A 26,270-nucleotide genomic window follows, 5' to 3' on the forward strand; every position below is an offset into this window, starting at 1 on the left:
TTTGCACATGATTTGAAATGACATCATACAAACCAATTTTGTTGTTTTTTCCACATTTAAGGGGAAAGTTTTTATTACCGCAACGTGTCCATGACTGGATTTGGGTTCTTTGACATGGAAATATTTATAATTAAAAAATCTAAAAATCAAAAATCTTCAGTGCATGTTATACTATAAACATTTACAGTAAAGAAACATGTGGTATTTGGTGATCATTGGTAAATGTAGAGACAATAGTAAGGAATATAAATGTGTCCAAGATCAATTTTCTCATCTTCCGCAACAATTTTCAATCATTGTTTAAGCCCTCAAGGAACTAACATTAAAAAAAAATTGGGAAGTGACATAATTGACTGTGACACTCAAGATGGCAACCAGATAAGCAGTTCTTATTTTTTCTCTCAAGATAAAAGTTGAAATTTTGTTTGTCATAGTACCTAGAAAACTTTTTAGTTCTCATTACTGAAACATGAGTTTGTAAATGCATATATTTAATATAATGTTGCTGTAATTATAATTTTTGATTATGATAATGTAATGTATATTTCTATAGGAAATATTTTTAAATCCTCTAAAAATAATGGTTATAGTATGTTCAGACCTTAATCTTATATTTGCATGGGCTTCAAGTGTTTTTTTTTTATTCTGATGCTGGACACCTTCTAATTCTGGATTTCGTGAGAATCACCCGCCATGCATTTACACAGACAGACAGACAAAGACACACATGTATCCAGCATGTACATACGTTCCACGTGACTCATATATAAATCATCAATCACTCATCCCGTTTTTCCATATTTTTCATGATATGGCTGAGAAGATTTTCACACTGATATACAATATGTCTGATTGACACATGGAAGTCATTTACCTTTAATGTACAGAAGGCCATCTATGGGATTTACATAGTTGCACTGCTTGACATGGTAGGATTTATGTTAGGAAAGCTCATACCCAGCTTCATTTCGTTCTTCAAACATACTGTGAGCTTCAAATATTAGTACTTGATGTGTAAAACTCCTTTAAAAAGCAGCCTGTGTTAACCTGAGCAGCTGAACAAGCCTGAAATGGCAGTGGAGTAAAATATATTTTACATGTCAAGAGTTAATGTTTTAAATCTCATTTAAAGTCCAGGTGGAATGATGTGTAGGTGAGTTATTGCTGATTCTGTAGATGAATATTGCTAACTTGTATTTCCCAATGTCCCACACCTCTTTATTTAGAGCCCAGGTAAGCAGTTTAGCCTCAACCTCATTTATTATAAACTGTTTCCAGAGCCGTATTGGGGCAAATTGGGGTGACATTTAATACTGTAAGGAAAACATCTCTCCAGAAAGTTTTGTTTTAGATCCAGACCCACACTTAAACATGCTGAATCTGTTGAAAATGCAGCTGTTTCTTTTACTGTAGTTCTTGTCATATCGCTGTAATAAACTCCTGGAAAACGGTTGTCATTATGTTTGCAGTGTTGTGAATAATTAATGACATCACTCTCATTGGCGAGCATGTTGCTGATATCAGGTCCAAGTGTCTATTGAGCACCACTGCATTCACAACTGTGCAGAGTGGTAAATAATGCAAGTTCCTTTGGGCGAATTTCAGTTCTTTCTTTATTTATGAGTTCATTTATTTATTTTGCTGTTGAACACTTCTGCAACAAACAAGTTTTGTTAAGCTGCTGGTGCTGACACAATTTTCATTATCAGAAGAGTGTGCACGTACTGTATGTGCACCGCCGGATTTTTTAAACTGTGCAATGCAGAATGTAGTACTGTATGTGGCCTAGGAGATGCGCATGCGTCAACATCTGTGTACATGTACAAGTGTGTATTTACCTTACATTGACACATCTAATAAAATGTTTTTTTCATCAGTATCTGTGTTACCTGTGTTTGAAATTGAACCCATGACCTTTTGCACTACACATTGCTTTACCACTATTCATACACTTAAAAGTGGAAAAGTCTTATGTCAGCTTCATTATGTTGATGTGCTAGTTGATGTGTTAAATGACCTTTGGGTCATTTTATTGATTTGTCAAACTAAATTGCAGTATTGGGTTTAAGACATATAATCAAATAGAAAAGATGTCAGACAAAATCTATGTAGTACAAATACTATGGTCATAGTATGTACTTGATGTTCATCACTATGGAATGTTGATCTTCTGTCCTTGGGGACCCTGCCGTCTCCGTTGTACTGTGCCACGTGTTTGGGGCTGACAGAATCTATTAAAGTGAGATTCACAGAGTTCATTCATTTTCTCTTTCATTCCCCCTATTGATTTATTGAGCTTTATTCCCCTGACCTGTTTCGACCCCATCATATTCACCAAACTCACCAATAATAAATGGCTGGAATTCTTCTAGTTCTCATTTTCCCCTTCCTCCTTTTAGATATGTGCTTGTGGATATTATACTTTGGCAGTTTAGTTGCCTGTCACACTCGAATTGGCTTTTCCACAGATCCAACATTTAATTAAATGGCATTTTATTGATTTGAAGTGAAAAGCGGCCCAATGGGAATATAGAAGTGCATTGCAAAATGAAAAGCTTGAAAATTTTCTTTGCTCTTGTGAATACATGCATGTTCACATTTATAAGCCAAATGCCTTTAGACCCAATAAGAAAAATAAAGATTTTAACAAAACCAAAGACCATTGGTGTTAAAGACAGATTTGTTCTAGGCTAATGAGAGGTTGTGTTTGCTAATTCTCCAATAAAATCATTGTTTTTCCAGTTGTTGATTGACTCGGTAATAAGTAGCATTGATTTAAGCTAGATACGGTAGAAAATTACTCAACAGATTGTCAGGAACTGCAGGATTATCAAAGTGTCAAACAGCTCTGGATAAAACAGGTGATTGCTTCTCTCATCAGGAGGCTCATTGTGATCCACAGGGGCTTATTACTCTGTTGCACAAAACCTTGCATTCTGTTGAATAAAACTTGCTGTACTTATTTAAACCTTGAAGAAGAATCAGCATTCATATGATTTACTGCTACCTCAGCTTTTTATCCTGTTTTATTTAAAGCATACTCAACAAAACGCTAAACATTGTCAGGCTGTGTGAGAACAGACGGACAGTTTGCAAACACTACGTTTGGAAATGATCAGATGAGACAGCATTTAGTTGAGTTTCTCTCAATTCTTTTTGTCTTTTGATGATATTTTAAGTTTCTAAGTAGATAATAAATGTTCATACGTTAAGCTTTTTACAACCTTTTTTTTACAGTACATTCTTCATGACCCTGTTTTTGTCACTATTTATTGCTTGTGTATTCTGCAGATAAAAGAAATGTGCTGAATTTGCACAACATATTTGGCCTGGCCTATTTTATGTTGTTTCCCTCTGACACAGTTTCTTTCTCTTTCTCATCATTTTTATCTTAGAGAATCTTAGTATTCCAGAGCCTCTGTTTTTCATTATAGTGGCTTCAGCAACACAATAAGAGTGTATAGAAACACATAGAATGTAATTAAAGATTGGCTCTTGCTGGAGATAAAGACATATTGTTCTTTATTCAATGGATATCCAATGTTACAACATCCTCAGATTATTCTTATCGCCAATAAATATCCTAAGCCAGTTTGACATTTTCCACAGGAGTGTTCAGATGTTTTTCTCTAAATTAAAGCATGTTGTGATCTTTACTGATTTCAGAAGAGGCGTCTCCTGCTGTACATTCATTTTTGGAAAAAAAATTAAGGATGTGTCATTTTAACATTTGCATTTATACATTTGCCAGACACTTTTATCTAAGGGCAGCAGTATGGTCTATGTTTTTTATGCATACACAAGGGTCCGTTTCTGTATTTTTTTCCATGTTAACGTTTACAGTTACAGTTAACTGTATGTTCACTACTGGATTTATTAAACCCCACATACATTGTACACGTATGCGCGTACAGGAGAATGTAGTATGTAGCCCAGGAGGTTTGTTGCATTTTGTTGCAATGCGCATGCATCACACAACTACGAACACATACGAGTCAAATAAACTATGCTTTGCAAGGCTGTGCAATAGACTGTGCACGTACGTTTGCGTGCACACAAAAAACAGCCTATAGTCCGGGCTTTATGTGATTTACAGTTTCTTCAAGCTATATATTTTAGTATATGTATTCCTTGGGTGTAACAGGGAATACAAATAAATTGACAGAGAAATTGACAGCATTTCTTTCTCTTCTCTTTTCTTTTTTTTCAACAGGTTTTGTTTTGGAATAGTGAAACCTTTGGTAGGGGAGAGCGGGGCACAACCTAACGCTTTTTGGTTTTGGCTCAATCACTCAAAAAATATTTGAGTTTGATTATTGATATTTTTACACAAGCAACACACACATCTCTGCTATAAATGAACATTTGAAGTTTGTTTCTAGTACTTACCATTCTTGGACAAATTCTTCAAACGTGACAAAAGTGCAAACGTTAAAACTTACCCCATAGGTGGAGTTAATTGTAACAGGCAGGGGGTTAGTTGTAACACTTGCTAAAAATTAAGTTTGCAGGCAAATATTTCAATACTAATTTTAGAAGTGGATATTGTTTATATATATGTCTATAGTATCCACACTGTATTCATTCATCCAGCCCTTTTCTAACAATAGTTCAATTATAAATGGATACAAATGTCTAAATATGTGAGAAAAAATAGCACAATTATGATAATTTATTTTTAGATGTGACCCAGTCTGTAATAACCATACTACAACTTAAAAAATCAAATTCTTAGATAATGAGCATCAAAGTCTGATTTTAGCCATTCATTTCATTATGATTTCAATCTTTGACGTGACATTATTCAATCAATATTAAAGATATGAACAAAAAATTTGACACACATTTGATAAGACACGCACATTTATTTTGTTGGCAGCAGCAATTATTAGTGTGTAGCCTATTTAAAATAAGACAAGAATAACGCTAACGTTAGCGGTTTTCATATCGAAAGTGCTAAGGGGTTAGTTGTAACACAGCGTTACAACTAACCCCGCTGGGTCAAAATAGTTTTAAGCCCACCAGAAAAAGTTGCTAAGAGCTGCAGACATATTTCAAACCGATGCTATGTTTTAGTCAACAAGACACAGATTAATATGACATAGCATTGAATTTGGTATCTTACACACCCAACTCAGAATCAGAAAAAAACTAATTATAAAAAATTGTACTTACATGCCACCCAAACACTCGTTCATCTATAACTTTCTAAAAAACGTTTTACATTTCCAAAAAAATACCAGAAAAACAAAACGCTCAACCTTGTGCAACAATGTAAACAGTCTGTGTTACAACTAACCTTGCGTTAGTTTTTGCCCCGCGCACCCCTACTATTGCCTCCCTGTGACACATTGCTTTTATTGTTTTCTAATCTTTGTAAGTCGCTTTGGATAAAAGCATCTGCTAAATACCTAAATTTAATGTAACAGTTGTGTCATGTAAGATCATCTTGATCTTCTGTATTTGAATGTTTGTGGTTAGCACTTTGAAAGCTTTTCACCACAGATCATGAAGTTTCATATTTATAAGATGCCATCAACTTTGACAAACAGTTCCTAGTTATAAATGGCCTGACGTCAAATACAGCCTCTCTTGCTGTGAAAGTTTCGTTTTTATTAAGCTCTTGCTGTGTTCAGTTTTAAGTTCTCCGTGCCCTGTTTACATACAGCTGAACCTGAGAGGAACGTTGTCTCTGTAGGAGGCATCATCAATCAATTTTAAGACAACCTGCAGCTAAACTTTTAATTATCTTGCAGAGAGCCTGTAGCTAGCAGTGCTTATTGAGAATTCATTGTTAGTCCCTGTCTTTAAAAAATCAGTGCAAATTTTAAATAAACAAACAAAATTAAAAAGAGAAGTCAGTCATGGACCTGTATTTTTTAAGGGTTACAACTCTTTGCTTACTCTTGTGCAAGATTTCAAATAGCATAACATATAGTAATACTGTATGATAATACCTAGCATGCAAGGTAGCCCTTGTTAAAATCATGGGTTCAAATGCTGACTTTTGCTTTTTTTCTTAATAAACTAAACATATTTTGAACCGAATTTGGCATGACCTTGCATTTTAGGTGTTTGGATTTTTTTGCATTGACATTATGAAAATAGGAATGTCCCGATGCAAATCCGACTAAGACATTGTTAAACACCTTGGAATCGGCTGGGTGTATTGTCCCAATCCTTCATTTATATCAGCTGTCACGCAGTGTCGTAAACGGACTGGACTGGATACGCAGTTAAACTGTCTGCTTTGTGAAAATAAGAAATAATAGCAACAGACACGTGTCTAATGTCTGCAATTCAAGCATTATTTCACGAGGCTGTATAGCAACAAAGTGGTGTCTAATACTGCCTAATTGATAAGACATCTCAAAACTGAAACAAAATTGACTTTTTGGGGACATTTACATTGGCGTGATGCTTCTGAACATTTTTAGTTTGGCAAACCAAATGAATTTCATTACCTTATTACAAAGCACCACTACACATACGTTCAATCCTTATTTTATATCACATTAATGAGGTTTTGTCACAGGCATAAAACAAAGAAAATGAATGACTTTAGGAAACATGCAAATGTATTGGTATTAGTTTCAGTAGAAGAAATGAGAAATTGATTTAATTGCAAACATTCTCATATATACGAATGAGTCAAACTCATTTCATGACGCATGACACATGTTCTCTCGCTCGCTCGCTCTTTCTCCTGGTGTTATACTTTCATTCAGATTCATGTGATGACCAGTGTGTGATGTTTACACAACTACAGTGGCCTCACTCACTCATTCGCCCACACAAGGTGCTGAAGTCTCGCCGGAAGCCAACACAAAATCCACACGAAAGTGTTTTTTTCTTCCTCTGCCCACGTTGCTTGGCTACCTTCTTTTTCTCTCTGTGTCCTGTTCAGAGTTTAATTATGATTGCTTGCAGAATTGTAAGTACAGTATGTATCAGCGCGTGTATCGGCATTCACACGCATGTGAGAGTTTGGATGTGTGTGATGTTTGAAGCTCTGACTCTCTCAGAAGTAGAAGGAGGTAATGGCAGGGTAGCTACATCCCTTCATCATAGAGAGAGAAACTACAGCTCATCATATGAATGTGTAAATGAGACCCAAGAGAAATTATATCTCTCTTAAAGATTAATGCATGCCAACTTATTTTTCCCTTTTAGGATATTGTATATTGCAAAGGAAAGATATTGCGCTGTATAGTTACATCCACATTTTCTTCATCATTTGGCTTAGATATAGAACACATGACCTGATAGTTCACTGAATAAAGACCAGAGGCAATTATTATTTTGTCTGAGCTATTAATGAAAAAGAAATATAAGAATTCATATATATATATGTAGACTAAGTAACTTAAGGCTAAAAAAGTTTGAATTAATTTAAGCAATATTTAAAAACATGAAGCCGCACTCTCTCGCTAATCCCTCAGAATTGCAGTACCCTTGTTTGCCGGTAGGTACCCCCCAGGCACACTTCGATCTTATTTTTCTTTTCTTTTTTGAATTAAGGATCAAGATTAGAATTAATTTTACTAAATAAAAAAAAATGTAGTTGACTTATACCAGATTATAACAGTCAAATCCAGTCAGCGCACACTGAGGATTACTGCTTTAATTTCAGACAAACCTATTGATTTGTAACTTAAAATCATACTCCAGATATCATACTTTTAGCCGGCAACACAAACCTGTCTCATAGTATTTGGTTATCAGTACGTTAATGAAAAGATGTCAATCAAATGAATTGATGTTTGCTATAGAACCCAGCACAGGTGCACATCTGCCCTACTGAGCATCTTTTCTGCCGCAGAGTAAATATCAAAGTAATATGGGTTTAATTTAGTAGTGTGCGGTTTAAAGGCAGACCTCTGTGACCCAGTATAATGAAATTTTCATTTCCCCATGATGTTAAAGTGTTTTACTTAGGCATAAAGCTTTGGTTATTTAAAACAGAACTTTAATTAAATTCTGTAAAAGCCCAAGTAATTAAGAAGAGTGGCATCAAATTACTTTTTAATTTAGCATAGCTGTTTATTTATTACGTAATTACGTCAGAAAGCAAGAAATATTATGTGTGTCATTCTATAGCTGAAAATCTATAGAATTGGAAACATTTAAAATGCATTGTACAAAAACCATCATAGCAGCAGACCTTTTGACCATCATATGGGAAAAATGCCAACCAGCCAAGATTTTCTTGATCAGTCCACCTGAAAACAAGTAACTCAATGGAACTGGCTTGATTCAGTTTATCTTGTCTGTATTTTTGTAGTTAAATCTCTTTTGCTACAGGTAGCACATGAAAACTAAACAAACTGTAGCTGGTTGCTTGAAATTTCAGTCTCTTCCTGTCTAAATAGGCAGTTCTTGACCGAAACAAGCTGCAATGCGGATAGGAGACATGCTTACAGTTTTTTGTGTTGATGACACAGATGGGGTCTCCCCTGATAAATCAAAATGCTGGCAGAGCAAAACAATCTTCCCTATACGCTTTCCCCCCTCTTTTTATGATTATGTTTTTCTCTGTCTGTTTCTGAAATGAAATATGTACTCTTCTTCAGACTGATTTTTCTGTTTTTCAATCTTTTTTTTTTTAATTAGTACTCAGTATCATCTTCGGATGATTTTCACCATTCTCTCTCCCATGTTACCAGTGGCCATAGTGTTGCCATGTAAGATCCTTTTAGGTCCTCAAACAACATTTCTTGTCAAAGTATATTCTTCGAGGGCACTCGTCACAACAAATATGTGTTCTGCGCATCGAGTGATCCTGTGTAAATAACGTGTCTTGTCAAAATAAGTGCCTGCTGCTGAAGACGCCTTTAAAGGGTTTATGATAAAAGTGCATGCACATGGTTAACATGACGCAAAAAACACATATTTTAAAAACATGAGCAACAAACATGACACTCCGAACACATATTTTTAATTTGCGCTCCTCGGATGAGCAGTCAAGAACCCCCGCTGTTCTTAACCATAAAATGCTTGATGCTGTAAACATATTAAGTACAGAAGATACTCTGGTGTGTTTTTCAAGAAGCACTTCAATTTTCAGTGGCTATCATGCATACAAACACAGATGCTAGGGCACAGAAGCAAATAGGCACATTTACACACAAACACACACACACAGTATATACAAATGTGCACACACAGAACCACACACCAGCTTGCAGTAAATACAAGGATGGTCAGGTTCACCATGACCCAAATATTGTCCTCTTGCTACATCATCATACATCATGTTATTTGCTCATAGTAGCAGCTCACAAAGACACACTGTTATTGATCAGTTATGCAATTCTGTTTTAAACTTTTTCCTATATGCTACACAGTACCAACTCACAGACTTCTACAAATCAAACTTTTATCTGCAAACTTCAATATTTATGTGTGCCAAAAGTAACTGTATAGATATTTTTTTTACAGTAGTAGTGTTAGAAATGCCTCCAGTCTCTTTTAGTTTCTGATGCTGTTTGACATCAGTACTTACTAGCTACGTTTACATGCAACCAAATAATCCCAAAATGGCTCAATCGGATTGAAAAGCATTCATGTAAACACCTTTATAAATATGATTGTGCAATTTTTGAACGTATTAAAAGGTGTGGTGTAGTTGATCTGTAATCCGGTCATCAGGAGAAAAGTATGCATGTAAACGCGTGCATTGTTATATTTTCTAAATTGAATGCAAAACACCTTGTGCACATTCATAGAAGAATTGTGCTTAAGTTTACGTCTTATATTAACCTCTTATTTATGTCTGACATGATACTCATCACAGAAAAATGCAATAGCAAAGCATTGGCAACACGCATTGTAATGGGGTCACACGCTGTACGTTCTGCAGAGTTTATGTGTACGTTTATAACATTAGGATACATAAAGCAATAAAATGTTTCGTGCCTTTTGAAAATTGTGTTTTAATTGCCTATATCTAAAACTTCTTAAGAACACTTTCTTCAACTCCGCTTTGACTTTATACATTTATCCAGAGATAAAGCATGAACTCGATGAGAGATGGTGTGTACAGTGTTGCCAAGTCCTCTGCTTTTTTTGAGTTCAAATTTGGGTTACCGTCATCCACAAGGTTATTTTTTTCCACAGGTTAAAGGATTTTGTTCATTAGGTATTGGTAATAGTCATTGGAATGCCTATGGGCTAGTTTTGAATGTCCATTGAGATGGTTTGCTGGTAGGTGGCACCCCCTAAACATAGCCATTGAGAAACATGTGAAGTTATCAGTATAGTCCCACTGAAAGGAATTGCTAGGGCAGTAACATCTTCAATACCAGATCTGTACAGACACTGCAATGATAATGGTGATTAATAGTTGCTAACATAAGCATCTGTCTCACTGTCAGATTTAAATGCTCAGGGTTCATATTTTTCTCCAAAGCTTGAATAAATTCACCATTGTCTAACCTTGTTCACTTTAATGCTGTCTGTATGCATTGGCCCTTACGTTGTGGAAATACACAGAATTTTACATTTAAGGCTGCCCCAAACTCTCTTGCTATTACTTTATCTAGAACTCAATGTCTTTATCTATTTTATGCTATAGGACCATTGTGTTTTTTGCTTCGCTTGTCCTTGGTGTAGTCATTTTTGGCAATCCTTTATAATCAATCTTTATTTAAACAGTGTTTTAATTCATTCTGACTGGAACATATTATTATCGTGGCTTTTCGCTGTCTAAATGATTGATAGCTCTCTACTACCATCCTGTCATACAAAACACATACATAAAGATAGAAATGCCTGCATATCCTAGAAGCAGAGACTTGCAAAGGCACACAAAATGTACCACAAACAGACAAATTGCCGTCAAATTACTGAGATAGATTTGCTTACACTTTCACGCCGTGTCCAGTGCAGACTGATGTGACATGTTTCCGATGACAAGCAATTTCTGCGCCCACAAAGAGCCCAGTCAGTCAGGAAATATTTGTTGTTTAATGTAACGGAGATTGGCAAACAACAAAATGTCCTGTGGCTTGTTTGCAGGCATGGCTGGTTAGGAAAAAAAATCTGATTTACATAGAAGGGACAAATAATCTCTTTGGTTTATAATATTGCACCTTTGTTTCTGCTTCTATTATTAGCAATCTTGCTGTTGGTATCTCCATAGCTCTCTGAGGGGGTCACTAAAATACAATTTAAAAGTTATTATGGTTCTGGGAAATCAATCCCACCTTTCACCTCTTTACCTGCAGTCCTGAATGTTTTTGGTCACGCTCTTCAACAGCGTTGTTATGAAGTGTCAGATAGATTCTTGGAAACGAATGGCAATGGCAGGCACTATATGAAATAAAAACGTGCTGTGTAAATCTTAATCTGCTGGACACGGTTGTGCATTACCGTAGGTGCGTGTAATCTGTCATATATGCAGATTTATTATTGACAACACCGAGTCACAGTTATTATTCGGCATCGGCACCTTCATTGTCTAGCCTTGATGCAGAGGAATACATTCACACTGATAGTACAACACACAATACACTTTTTACTGCATAATGCACTGCACTACATTTCATTCATCCTCATCCTCTTTCTCTGTCAGCACCTTCCTGCCAAAGTTTGTCTCTAATCCTAAAACTATAAAACTCATTGGGGCGGTTTCCCGAACTGGGTTTATAGTAGTCCCAGACTAAAATGCATGTTTGAGCTGGCATAATTTAAAAACAACTTGCATTGACATATCTTAACATATATCAGTGCCATTATTTTGTCTTAAGATGCTCACCATCTTAAAGGAACATGCCCACATTTTGGGAATTTAGCTTATTCACCGCATCCCCCAGAGTAAAATAAGTCGATACATACCTTTCTCATCTCCGTGCGTGCTGTGACTCTATGGGCCTGTTCCTTTAACATTCGGTTTATATTCTGTTGGAGGTGCCATTTAGCAGCTTTTGCATCTGAGCTCTTTATGTACAAGTCGAAATTGTCTAACTTTATCAAATGTGCACCAATATTCTCTAAACTACTGTTCTGCTATTAAAAGGAAACCATTAACTTCACCAATGTGTACCCCGGTTGTTGAGAATTGCAATTTGTCATTTTTCAAGTGTGCATTCCTTTAAAGCTGTACAGGATTTTTTTTTTCAACTTGCAGCAATTGTTTCTGCAGATTTTAACTCCACAGTTTGAACTAATCAATTACTTTCTATTGACCAGTTTGACCCAAAAGAACAGAAATGTTCAATCCTGATAAAAATGTCCTATTTTCTCTCCCTCTCCCTTTTTAACTGTCAGGAACCTTGGGAAATCTGGATTGAGAGTATCATGCCTCGGTCTGGGTGAGTATTGGTTTATTCATTTCAAGAAATGTATTTTTTTCTGCTTGTCTTTGTACGCTACAATAGATTGACAGATAGCAGCAGGCACAGATTTTGAGCATTCAGTTTAATTCTCTGTGTAACAGTTCATTAATCATGTCAAGCACCATGCTGGCTTCAGAATATCTGCCTAGTGCATTTACACATACACACACTCTCTTTCTTGCATTTTCACGATCACACACACACACACACACACACACACAATCTGGCTCTTGATGTCGGCATAAGGAGGACTGGGAACTGTACAGTGTGATATATGCCTACAAATAACACAAGCTGAACTTTTGTAACCATTTTAGGCCATTCAGCTTACAGTACCACAGAGACGACAAAAGGCAGACTCAGCTTTCTAAATGAAGCAGGACAGTACTATAGGGACTCAGTATGCTTGTGTACATCTTTTTGTACACCTCTGTGTGTGCATGTGTATTTAAAAATAGCTAGGAAGATGAATAGTTGCTACTTATCCAAAATGCACAGGTTTTAGTCTGGCCTACATCAGGTTTAAATCTTCTTTCCCCCAATTCATGTCCCATCACAACAGCCTCGAAACAGTAGATTTATTTTTAACATCCTATAAAAAACAGCTGTCATGTGAGATGCAAACACAATAGAAAGTGTAGTATGTCTCTCTCTTGCAGATAAGGGAAATAATGAGTTATATTGCATCAATTAAGTTAAGTGCCCAGCAGTAAGACTGTGTAGACAACAAAGCGCAGGCTTATGGCATATTCAGGTTTATATAAGTCATATTTACCGTAATCTGTATCATTCTTTCTTTTTTCATCTTTCTGTTTCTTTTTTAAACAAACATACAGTAGACCAGTGGGTGTATATTTTATAACATAACATAACATATGTGTTTTGTTTATACACTTACCTAAAGGATTATTAGGAACACCATACTAATACTGTGTTTGACCCCCTTTCGCTTTCAGAACTGCTTTAATTCTATATGGCATTGATTAAACAAGGTGCTGAAAGCGTTCTTTAGAAATGTTGGCCCATATTGATAGGATAGCATGAAGTTGATGGAGATTTGTGGGATGCACATCCAGGGCATGAAGCTCTTGTTCCACCACATCCAGCAAAGATGCTCTATTGGGTTGAGATCTGGTGACTGTGTGGGCCATTTTTGTACAGTGAACTCATTGTCATGTTCAAGAAACCAATTGGAAATAATTCAAGCTTTGTGACATATTGCATTATCCTGCTGGAAGTAGCCATCAGAGGATGGGTACATGGTGGTCATAAAGGGATGGACATGGTCAGAAACAATGCTCAGGTAGGCCGTGGCATTTATACGATGCCCAATTGGCACTAAGGGGCCTAAAGTGTGCCAAGAAAACATCCCCCACACCATTAAACCACCACCACCAGCCTGCACAGTGGTAACAAGGCATGACGGATCCATGTTCTCATGCTGTTTACGCCAAATTTTGACTCTACCATCTGAATGTCTCAACAGAAATTGAGACTCATCAGACCAGGCAACATTTTTCCAGTCTTCAACTGTCCAATTTTGGTGAGCCCGTGCAAATTGTAGCCTCTTTTTCCTATTTGTAGTGGAGATGAGTGGTACCCGGTGGGGTCTTCTGTTGTTGTAGCCCATCTACCTCAAGGTTGTGCGTGTTGTTGCTTCACAAATGCTTTGCTGCATACCTCAGTTGTAACGAGTGGTTATTTCTGTCAAAGTTGCTCTTCTATCAGCTTGAATCAGTCGGCCCATTCTCTTCTGACCTCCAGCATCAACAAGGCATTTTCGCCCACAGGACTGCCGCATACTGGATGTTTTTCCCTTTCCACATCATTCTTTGTAAACCCTAGAATTGGTTGTGCATGAAAATCCCAGTAACTGAGCAGATTGTGAAATACGCAGACCGGCCCATCTGGCACAAACAACCATGCCACGCTCAAAATTACTTAAATCACCTTTCTTTCCCATTCTGACATTCAGTTTGGAGCTCAGGAGATTGTCTTGACCAGGACCACACCCCTAAATGCATTGAAGCAACTGCCATGTAATTGGTTGTTTAGATAATTGCATTAATGAGAAATTGAACAGGTGTTCCTAATAATCCTTTAGGTGAGTGTATACTAACAATTATGCAAACTCACAAAAAATGATTGTTTAATTAATTAACACATTTCTGCTATATTTATCTTTACTAATTTCAGGTGTGTTATTATGTGAGAAAAAGTGGCGTCTGCGCCTAATGTCTGTATTGTATGCCCGGTGCGTAACTCCAAGGTAAATGAGTATAATGGTAGAAAAGAGACCGCACTCAGAGACAATCAAATACAAAAACTGTATTAAAATACCGAATAGTGTTCACAGGCCATAACAAACACAAGGACAAACGTTTCGGGCTTAGCCCATCATCAGGTATGTTATTATAAAATATAAATAATTTTATCATGAATCCGGTTAATCAATGAAGGGTTGTTTGAATGAAGTGGATAGTTGCTTTAGAGGTTGGCAGAGGTAGTTGTCCAGGAGAATATGTGTATCATCATATAGAGCAGCCACCCAGGTAGTCGTCTCATCCAAAGGTCATCGTACTGCCAACTGGCTATCTCCTATATGCCACAAGTGCACAAAACTGGTGCAAAACTAATGTTTAGTCAAAGCACACCGGGGATCCTGTCAATCTACATTAAGCTAAGAAGGGTTTCAACCCAACATGCTGACAGCTTCACTCAGTTCTCCGTAGAGATGCAAGAGGAGTTCATAGCAAAAACAAAACAATGAAATCTAAATGTATTTTAACCCGTTTGTTTTGCTTTAGTAATGTACCACTGCTCGCTTATCCAGAAACAAAATTCAAATGATTATGCAAAATGTAAACTTTCACATATATTGGATCAGTTTTATTTTCATTGCACTTTTATCAGTGTGCATTGTTGCATAGCAGATTTACTGTTACACCATGTGTCTCAAAAGGTACGCAACAATAATAGGGAGACTCAAAAAAGCTGAAGTTCAATAAAATATTAATTAACAAAAGAAAACTTTACAAAAAAAATTTATGTAATACAGCGCTCAGTCATCAGTAGTGTAATGTGGGTTGAATGGATGTACTGTATACGTAATGTGGTGTAGCAGTGCTGCACAAAAGAAATAGAAATTAAAACCGCAAACAAAACCCCATTCAACAAGCATATCTGAGTCCGGCCATTCGTCTGGCTTCATTTAAACGGTCTGCAAGGATGGCAACAGGTGTCTGACATAAGATGATTTACCAACCCAATACCTTCTTACCAATACCAGTCTGGGTAAGAACCCCACTATAGACAAAGGCTGTCCCATTGCAGAAAACATATTAATACTGAAAATGTTCACTAAATATTAAATAACACTGCAAAGCATATTATGCAAATGTTTACCTAGTATTTTAAAGTCTATTTAAATTGTACTATATATATATGTATATATATATATATATATTATATATCTTTGTTTTTACCATATTTGGCTGGTTGATCTTTAGCTTTATAACACCACAAGTATGAGCAACTTTGTTTAGCCTGCAGGACGATTGGATTTCATACCCACTCAAATTGTTTTCAAGGATCACTTCACACACACTCAACCACCATTAAAAAGCACATTGAATCATCCAGACATAAAAATACCTAGCATGCCTCTCTCCAAACCGTTTTTAACACCCGAGAAAACTTTTAAGCCCCTGTTTCCACAGATAGGTTGCTGGTGCCAGAGTCAGGAATTGCTTCATGTGTTCACACTGCGGTAAAGATTGTCGGATGGTAAGGGAAAGCCAGGGCTCTCAGCATACAGATTTACACTTAACGCTTTACAGTCAATTTATTATTATACAGTATGCAACTTTTTTTGGGAAGCGAACCTATGATCTTGGCATTGTTAGTCCCATTTTCCAGATGTTGAACAGCAGTGCAGGTACAGACTAATGAGATGAGAAGAATTCACCATAGTTCTCTGGAAATGCTGTCTTTCTTATTTTTATCTCTTCTACTTCTCTTTGTTACTGTGACATTTGTTCCTTGCTGTCATCTGCTTATTGATTGAATCAGAAAAAAATTTAACAGTTGAAAATTGTAAATTCAAATGTACAGAAACTACAGCTTGTGTTTTTAGGAATTAGATCACTTGGTAAATGTGTGTGCCTTTTTGTCCACATGAATAAGCTTTTGATCCTCCCCTGCATTGGCCTTTGGATCATTTCCCACTCCCTAAGAGAAAACCTACTCACCTTAAATGTCGCTCATTTCAGCTCCAAAGGCTCAGCGAGAAACATTTATTTCTTAAAACACTTCATAAATGTCATCGTTCAAAGTTTATTGTTATGCCGTCAAATCCCTTAAGCTGAAGCCAAAACAACAGCCATTTGTAGGGCAGTACAACAATACATTGTCAAATTAAAATTATAAGGGTTTTCAAGTTTCAAGTCATTTATTTCTTTATCTAAACTGCTTATTTCTGGAATAGAGTTAATTGATTGATAGACTATACATTGATAAAGAAACTGCATAGCTGCAAGGGATTTTAACATGATAAAGAGCTTGCGAGCCCACTTATGCCCTGGACTGGATCCACAGCTCGATTAGGATCAATGTGATTTACTGTGGTAATTAAATGAGAAACAACATCAAGAGTCATGAAAAGCTTGATTCATCCAGCTAGTGTATTTTATTTTGCCAACAGTTTCACAATACCAATCATGAAATAAATGTTGAAAATACAAACAATATGTTTTATTTAGGCAAAAATGCAATGGAACCCAAATGATTGCTTTCATCAGACATTAGTCAATTGCAAAATCTAGTATTAATACATGATATGAATGTCATTATTTTGCACTATTATTGGGCCATTTAGAAGAAACTTCATTTAGATGTTCAAAGTTCAACCATCAAAATCATTTGTATCGAGAGGCGATTCAGAAACAAGGAGGATAACAAAGTACTGTTAACACTGTAAACAAGAGACATCTGTGGGACATCTGAGTAAATGTATCTGTAATGTGTCGAGTGAGTGAGTAAGTGAGTGAGTGAGTGAGTGAGTGAGTGAGTGAGTGAGTGAGTGAGTGAGTGAGTAAGTGAGTGAGTAAGTGAGTAAGTAAGTGAGTGAGTGAGTGATAGCACTTAGCGTTAATAAAGAGTTCCTGCTCTTATAAACCTTATGCATGACAGCAGATGGAGGAGAGCTATGATGTCAATCATTTTGATGAGCTGCTTAACTCTCGCCTTTAACATTTTTACTACAGCAAGCGTTATAGAAGTTTATTTATAATGCGAGTTTCGGTAGCACTTTATTTTACAGTATGTGTACTTACCTCGTACATATATGGTAAATATATTGTACTTGCAGATAAATGTGTGGTACTTACAGGGTAATTAAATGGTATCATTAATGTACTTACCATTGGTACATTCTTGGTAGTTATTATTTAACTCTAGGTAAATACTGGGTAATGCCATATATATACTTATAGTGTAGGTATACAGTACTGTAACTAACAAGAAACTCTACTTTACTTACAAATGAATATACAATATAAATATTTAGTACTGGGTTAATGGCAGGTTCTTATAGTGTACATATATGATAATTAATAACAAAAATTACTGACTTTACAAGTACTTACTGTATCTAGAGTTACATTATAACTACCAAGTATGTACCACTGGTAAGTACAGTAATGATACCATTTAATTACCATGTATGTACTCAAAAGTAAGTACCACACATTTGTCTGTAAGTACAACATATACAAGGTAAGTATACATACTGTAAAATAAAGTGCAACCTGAGCTTTTATCAAATTCAAGGATAAAAAATGAAACTGGCCAAAAAGTTCATTCAGATCCTTCAGATGCATTGTCTGCTTTTTATAAAATAAGGCATTATTCAAATCTTTTGAGAGTAATCTGTGTGAAATGTGTTTATATTGTGACTGTGTGTCACTCTGTGCTGTTTTGTTCTGTGTGCTTAAAGCTCTTTGTTTTTTAAAATTGTGCTCTTGCCGTTAGCACGGTGGCTCCATATCACTGACCTGCTGGTTTTCTGCCACTCTCTCTCTTTTTCTCATACTTTTTTCCTCTTTAAATGACTCCGTTCCTTAGAATCTGCATATACTGGCATCTCTGCCCTCAGCTAAAGACAAGCAAAGAATAGAAACAAAGGGCACTTATTAAATTATTAAAAAAATATTAAAATGTGCATTTATTTATTATCTAAACCAGGAGCGATTCTAGGATTTTCATTTTGGGGGGGTATAATAGAATAAATGTGTGTATATATATATAAATTAGGTCTATATAAAAAGAGTAGCAGAGCTTGAAATAAATGGGGTTGCCAGGGGGTGACCAAGGCTACTTTACGGTGTCCATAGTCCATGAAAGAAAACGATGTGCAAAAAGCATCAAAAAGCATGAATCTCATGACTGATGCTGATAACTTCATATTACCCCACATTAGATAAATATTCTTATAGGCTAATGCACTGACTGCATGGATTACTGGCATTTAAACATAATGTAAGGCTGAATTTGAAACTTTTCTATTTCCCACATCTGATTTACTGTATGTTAATGAAACAAAAGATCTCAAAGACCTCATGTTAACTGCAGTAACTTTTGTAAAATCTAACTCCATGATACACCTTAAACTTAACATCTTTGGCAAAAAAGTAATGGGGCCTATTTAGGATAAATTGGAATTTATCTTTGTTGCAAAGTTATAGTTAGACAGATTTTCTATTCTTGTTTTCTTATTTAGTTAACTTTAATGACATAGACTTCAACAGGGAGGCCTATAAGACCGAATGCAATAAAATGTTTAAGATAATCAATTGTTTACTATGATACTCACTAAGACATCTATTTGTCCATAAACCTAAAAGATGTGAACATTAACCCATTTAGCTCTGTGCAAGCGTGCTATTGTTGGAAAGGAAGTGCCATGCCACGCACAAGATGCGTTTTCAAGTTCAAGGCAGTCCAGTCCAACACAGTTAATCTCATCAACACAGTAAAAAGATCAGTGCAAATAGAAAAAGAAAGCCCAGTCTATAAGCATACACTTTATTCAGTCCACAGAAAGACAAATACTATGCAACCTCTTTCAGACGATGATGAAATCATTATGTAAAATTTGCAACGTACGTGAATATTTTCTTAATATTTGTTCTTTACAATGTGCTGTGTAGCGCCCCCCTAAAAATGGCCTAAAGTGCCCCTGATCTAAACTATTAGGATTAACTCTATACTGCAGATAGATGGAGGAAACAGAATTTAAGGTCACACAAGCGTGTGTTAAAGAAGCTACACATGAAAACTCTGTCATTTTGGCTCACCCTCATATCAGTCTAAACAAGTTAAATGCTCTTCTATGGAACACGAAAGAAAGATTCTGAGAAATTGTAATTGTGCCATCAAAAATAACCTTATTCAAATAGAAAGGTTCGAATGTTAAAGGTTCTTAATGGAAACATTCAGCCAGAAATAGTTATTCTATATAAGTCTTTTTTATTTTTAAAAGAATGGGGTGAAAAGCACAGCACAGTGGTGATTCGTGCTGCATATTTAAAATGCATTTGCTTCATGCCACAGTGTGCGCCAAGCTTAAAGGCACAATATGTAGAATTTCACCATAGGTGGGCGAAATATGACGTTATGAAGGAAAGTGGAACGATGAGAGATGGGTTGTTTTCACCATCCAGAGACGTATGGAATTTCCTAATCATGTTCACAGATCAGGTTAATATGACTTGATTTTTTATTAACTGTGATCACTAGGGCTGTGCCGGTTTCAGAATTGGTGATGACGGTTGTGACGTGAGTCAAATGTGACGGTTCATAACATAACCGTCTGTGGGGGGCGTTTTGCTCGTTTAAATGCTTGTGGATTGACGCGAAAGTGTAATTTTACCATAAAATCATGAATGTGATGCCAGGTGTTTTAAACAGTAATGACTTTAAGCAATTTAACAGAAAGCAATGAAATATTTAAAAAAACACACTGTTGACAGAAGACTGCGCTGTCACTCTCTGCTCAGCATAAATGAATCCTCTCTCATCTATTTTGATAATCTTCAGAGAAACAGATTTAATTGTGTCTATATCTGTCATTACATGGACCAGAATGTGGATTAAAAAGCGTCTTGAAGAGGTTTTGCTCATAAATGCATTTAAAGTAAAGTAATATGAACTTGAGATTTTTATACTGTTATTAAACTGCACAGTATGCGCTGCAAACGCAGCCGACAATGGCCTCGCGCGACAAACGCTCTCCACATACAGTACGCAGTGTTCACGGCTCACGCTTGCGAAGTAAACGCCGTTTGAATAAACAAGACACTGATTAGCTACTTGCTCTACGTTTATTTAAAATTAACAGCAAGACAAGCAGTGAATTTGCTTTCAGGAGAGTTAGTAGATTAGCATGGGAGGATTTGTACTTGAAAAGCGGAGTGTACTGACGCCTTTCCGCGGTTAAAACAACATTCCTTCTTATGGTCATTCATGTTTATTTGATGCTAAAAATTAACTAGAAGGAAGAGATGATTTGAAAGGTGAGACTTTGTTTAATATGTTTAATCTCAAGAGTAACCGAAAAGTAACCTGGTCTGTCCTGTATGTCAGCGCGTTGTCAGTGTCTGCTCCGCTCTGTATTTTTCACTGCGTGAGAACACGGTGGGGCGTATAACACAGACTGTTAACAATTGTTTTTAATTAGTATTTAAACATTCTTTATGATAAATTTTTTTAAAATATTTTAATAACACGGTTTTGCCGGTTATACAGTTCTAATGACGGTGTTCAACTATAACCGTCGGTCTCACGGTTATATAATGACCGTCACAGCCCTAGTGATCACATTATTTTATTCCATCTTAATGAATTAGCAGCAAGGCACCTCAGCTAGGCTAGATAAAACCAACACTTCCACCTTTGTCCACACATGTTTCCACAGTTTCTACAAACAGAAACCAAGAATAGTGAGCTTTTACTTCGTTGATATGGTGAAGATGACAAGGGACGAGCCAATATTTAAAATAGGATTTTCGATCACAGTATCTCCACTAGAGGACACATGACAAGACTCCTTCCCAAATCATTGGTTGAGCATGATTTTGCAGAAGAGCGTGATTAAATGTAAGACACTTTTACGTGACCTCACATCAGTACTGAGTGAGTGGGTTTTGATGATGAATTCTCTGTGGTTCAGATCTCAATCGCTCATTAAAACTCAGTGGATTTCAGAGAGTATCGGCTTCAGTGGTGAAGAACATTTCTCATTATCCTGATGTTTCATAAGCAAAGTGCTAGAAATTCATGGTCTTCTATACTGTCAGTCCACAGCAGCATTACATCTGTGAGTCAGACAGCAGCTGCTATTTATAAGCTCTGTTGGCTGAGTTTGTAACTTCTGTTCTGCTGGCTTGAATTTACAGCACTTTGGGAGTATTTTCTCTAAATCCACAGCTGTTAGGATTTGGTAAAGCTTCTTGCTGTAAGTTCTCACTGCTGGACATAATTGCTGTCATTAAACAGAAGATCCATAATTCAGTTGAAGTAGCCCATAGTTGGCCTAATGTCACTTCATTATGGGGCGGTTTATACCTGGTATTAAGATGCGTTTTGGTTGATCAGATCACACGTGGATGAAAGAGACACATTCACGTTCACCCCTTGGGTTTTAATCTGTCTCTTTTTTCCACGTTCGACCGCTTTTGTCCTGATTACTTCAAGGGGATGGTTTACGGGCCACTACTTCTGCTTTCGTTTAAACATGAGCGGGAGAAATGACAGGTTTAAATTGATGCGGACTAATATTAGGTCAGAGTCAGCTGCTTGTGTTGTTATTAAACATGCTGCACATGTTATTGAACATGCTGAACATTGTGTACATGTATATGTAAGATATTTCAGAGAAATTTATGAAATAAGCTCATGCAACTTTCACACGCTTGCAAAATGAAACAAAAATGAAAGAGGCGAAGAGCAGTTGCTTCAGTTTTATCTGTGAAAGCCTAAAGATCACCCTGAACACTGTGGGGTGGTTTGCCAGACAGGGATTAGTTTAAGCCAGGACTAGGCCTTAGTTTAATTAGGAAATATAACTAGTTTTAACAAACATGCCTTACAAAAATATTACCTGTGCGTTTTCAGGCAAAACAAAGGGCACTGATGAATTTCAAGATATGTCAGTGCAAGTTGTTTTCAGTTGGGACAGCTCTTACATTTATTTTAGTCTAGGTCTAGTCTTATCCCTGTACGGGAAACCACCCCTTTGGGTTTAAGTCAGAAGTCAAGTCCAGTGGAAAAACATTGTGCTCGGTACACATTATATCAGTAGACGGAGAGTAGGCGGTCTTTTGTGGCTGCTCGAACATATTCGACCACATGAACGTCTACATCACAAAAGCATTCCGTCTAATGTGTTTTCGACTACCTCTGAATGTGGTCGAAAGTAGACCAGCTCAAAACATTTCACACCCTGTTTAATCGCATCACCGCACGTGCGTCCGATAAAACCGTCTATATGTTAGTTATCTGTAGCACTGTCTCCTTTTACATTTGGCACCCATTATTTTGCAGTGTTAAGCAGTCATTCGGCACAAAAAAATGTATTGGCTTATTACACGATTTGAAGCGAGGACAAATCTCATTATACAAAATTTCATAATTTGATTTTAATTTTTGGAAATAAAGAGAGTGTGATCCATAAAAACTTTAAGTAAAAGCTTATTTTTGTCCTTTACAGGCACTTGGGTGACGTTCGGAGGCCAGATTTCAGATGAGGTAAGAATTACCAGAATTAAATAAACATTGTGAAACCACAAAATGTATATAAATATGAAAATTATGCATTAGATCACAGTTGGAACAGTAGCAAAATTGACAAGAGGAGCCTGCAGAATGCAAAGCCATTTTGTTCTAGAAGATGTGTAAAATGTGCATGGGCATGTATATAATGTGGAAGGGACAGTCAAACCAACCCAGAGGACAAACAAGACTCACTGGACAAACAGGGACAGTAATTTGTTTCTGAGGGCATGTAAGTTTATACAAAAGCCCCTGCTGTTCTTCTGCCTCAGTGGAAGGGTTAACAAGTCCTCAACCTCTCCAGTCAAACAGCCTTTAACTCTATGCTGGTTGTCAGGAGAAAGAGCTTGAAACACTGAACATTGTCACCCTGTCCTACATCATCATCACTCACACACACCAAACACTCGCTCTCTCGTGGCAGTCAAATGACTCAGCGAGTCCTGCCGGCTGAGTCCAACCATTTGAGTGACAGGGCAGTTTGTTTCTCTGCAGTCAGAGGAGATTTGCTTTCTCCAGGCTTTTGGGATGTCAGTGGGCAACGTCAGGACTTTATGGTAGCACTTTGTGTGAATAACGTTTTTTAGAGTGTATAAGTGTGTGTGTTTGTGTGCGGTAGTAGTAGGTGGATTCAAGGAAGTGTAAAGAGGTTTTTGCTTCTGCTAAATAAACAGTTGAGCTTGTATAAACTCTGGAGGATATAAAACTGCTCTTCTGATTCCAAAAGATCACACAGGGCGCTGAGGTGAAGCATCAAAGTGATTGGTCATAGAGCTGAATATGTGCTTTGGAAGATTTTTTGTCAAGCAGCATAGTCAGATAGTTAATGATAATCAACCTTCTTCACAGTAAATATCTTGGTTCACCGGCTAAACCAACACTGAAACTAACTCACATTTGATTTTGTTTTTGATTTTTAATAATAATAATATGCTGGACAATTTGTACAACTTGACAAAAATGTTTATTGTGTGACATTTATGTAATGGATTGTGTAAAATGAATCACAAAGTTCACTTAATGCTTTAAGCATCTCTATCCAGCCAACCTAATGAATCAGTCTGGGATAGAGAAATTAAAGTCATCTCAAGGCTAACCTCTGCATTGTGGGCAAAAAGCCAAATCTTTTTACATTATAACTCTAAAAGGTTATGTGAACTCCTGAATTGACCAATGATGTGTCTCTGCAAGACACCAAGGTGATTAATTTAAGAAGGTCCCTTATCTCTAGACTTGCTTTCCACTGTTTTTAATTGTATTTCATGGTTTAGAGTTTTGGCTGATGTGTTGCTTTGATACCAGGACCTGAAAGAAAGCAAGAGAGACTCAAATGACTCAGCTAATAAAATCAAAAAGTGATAATAGAGATTATTTACGGAATACATAATACATTTTAATTCAACATGTTTTTTACATACCTATGTTTAAAACATCCTAAATAAACAATTTAATACTGCTGTGAAATGAAATGAAATGAAATGAAGCTTTTATTTTCCTAAACAGGCTCATCTTTTGTTCTTGAGGCTCATTGTACAAATTGAAAGAAATCACTGTTTACATACAGTGCACACATCAAACATGTGTTTTCTGACTTCTTGCATTTTACACAAATGGTGCTTATTTTGGTGTCATATTATTTGGGGCATCACCTGTATTTACCTCTGGATTTTCTGTGGGTCTGAATTAATCTGCTTTAAATAGTATTTCATATACATTGAAAATAGAAATGATAGTTCACATTTAATTTCCTGTGTCTGAGGAAGTCTTTATCAGTACTGAAAATAGTTAGGAAAAGCTCACTTTTCCCTCTTCAGGGTAGTAAAACACCAACAGATACACAATAAATGTATTTCATTTGTGTCTGTACAGTTGCCTTGGAACAAACAAATATGGGTCAAATTGACCCGTGAACATCAAAATTGTAACAAAAATCATTATTTGTGCTAAAAAAAAATCAAAACACATCAGTGTATCCTAACTTTGCATGCATGTTCATGGCCCCAAATGAGAAAAAGTGACAAAATGTCTGGAAGAAAACAGTAACTAAAGTAGTATTTCATATATTTTGTAAATAGAAATTATTGCTCACTTTTACCATCTGTGTCTGTAAAAGTCTTTTTCAGTACTCAAAAGAGTCTGGAGAAGCATTTTACCCCTATTTCAGGATAGTAAAACACCAATAAAGCAACACACGCTAAAAATATACATTTAATTTAGGTCTATGCAGTTGCTTTGGAACAAATCAAAATGCGGGTCAAATTGACCCGCCAACCTCAAAATCGTTACAAAATTATTTTGGTACACTTCAAAACATATCAGCATCTCCAAACTTTGCATGCATGTTCATGGCTATAAATGAGAAAAATTCACAACATTTTAAGAATAAAATCACAGGTTAACTGGTTTATCCGACAGCTTAAAAATCAAAACGGGTCAAATTGACCCTGAACATAATATGAGAATGTCCATATTGGCTTTAAGTTCAGCTCATAACCAAACGCTTAAAACAGCCAAAATGAATTTCTAACCTTGATAAATGGTCAGCTGTCAGAATGAATGGTCCCTGCCTCTCAAGCAAGAATTTTAAACCTGCTAAAAGTTTTTTTATTATTTAAAAAACAATCACCTCTAAACAACACAGACTCCCTGATGGCGAGCATTTGTTACACAAAGGTTTTGAAACTGCCATATAAATCTTTTTAATAGTGTTTATTTGAAAACAGAGCCAGATTTGGCTTGGTCTTGTAATAAACATTAAAGCAAAACATTTACTGTTAAGTTATTATAAATTAAATGACATTTTACTTGTGTGCATTAGACAGTGTGATTTAAACCTGTCTGTATACATTTGGTACCAAAATATCCCTTTGAGGTATTAATATGTGCCTTTAGCCTTTGTTCATATTGTAGCCAGTAAACCAGCAAAACTCATACTGTGATGTCTGTGTCAAGTCAATCGTCCAGTCTTTCTGTGGTGCTATGCCAGGCTTATATCTCTGTGTGTGTCCTGTAGGTGGCCGAACAGCTGATGACTATAGCTTATGAGAGCGGGGTAAACCTTTTTGACACAGCAGAGGTGTATGCTGCAGGAAAGTGAGTATG

At 36.4% G+C, this 26,270-nt stretch overlaps 1 protein-coding gene across 4 annotated transcripts in view; it reads left to right on the forward strand.

Annotated features, from left to right (window-relative positions):
* Nucleotides 1–26,270, forward strand: part of kcnab1a (potassium voltage-gated channel subfamily A regulatory beta subunit 1a) — a 124,603-nt gene that overhangs the window by 76,870 nt on the left and 21,463 nt on the right. For all 4 annotated transcript variants that reach the window (XM_065282986.2, XM_065282987.2, XM_065282984.2 and 1 more), the window contains 3 exons: nucleotides 12,271–12,314; nucleotides 23,107–23,144; nucleotides 26,182–26,261. In XM_065282986.2, coding sequence (XP_065139058.1) covers nucleotides 12,271–12,314; nucleotides 23,107–23,144; nucleotides 26,182–26,261 — 162 coding nt within the window. The remainder of the gene's footprint in view (nucleotides 1–12,270; nucleotides 12,315–23,106; nucleotides 23,145–26,181; nucleotides 26,262–26,270) is intronic.

Source organism: Paramisgurnus dabryanus, chromosome 9 (assembly GCF_030506205.2).
Source record: "Paramisgurnus dabryanus chromosome 9, PD_genome_1.1, whole genome shotgun sequence".
Classification (NCBI taxonomy): domain Eukaryota; kingdom Metazoa; phylum Chordata; class Actinopteri; order Cypriniformes; family Cobitidae; genus Paramisgurnus; species Paramisgurnus dabryanus.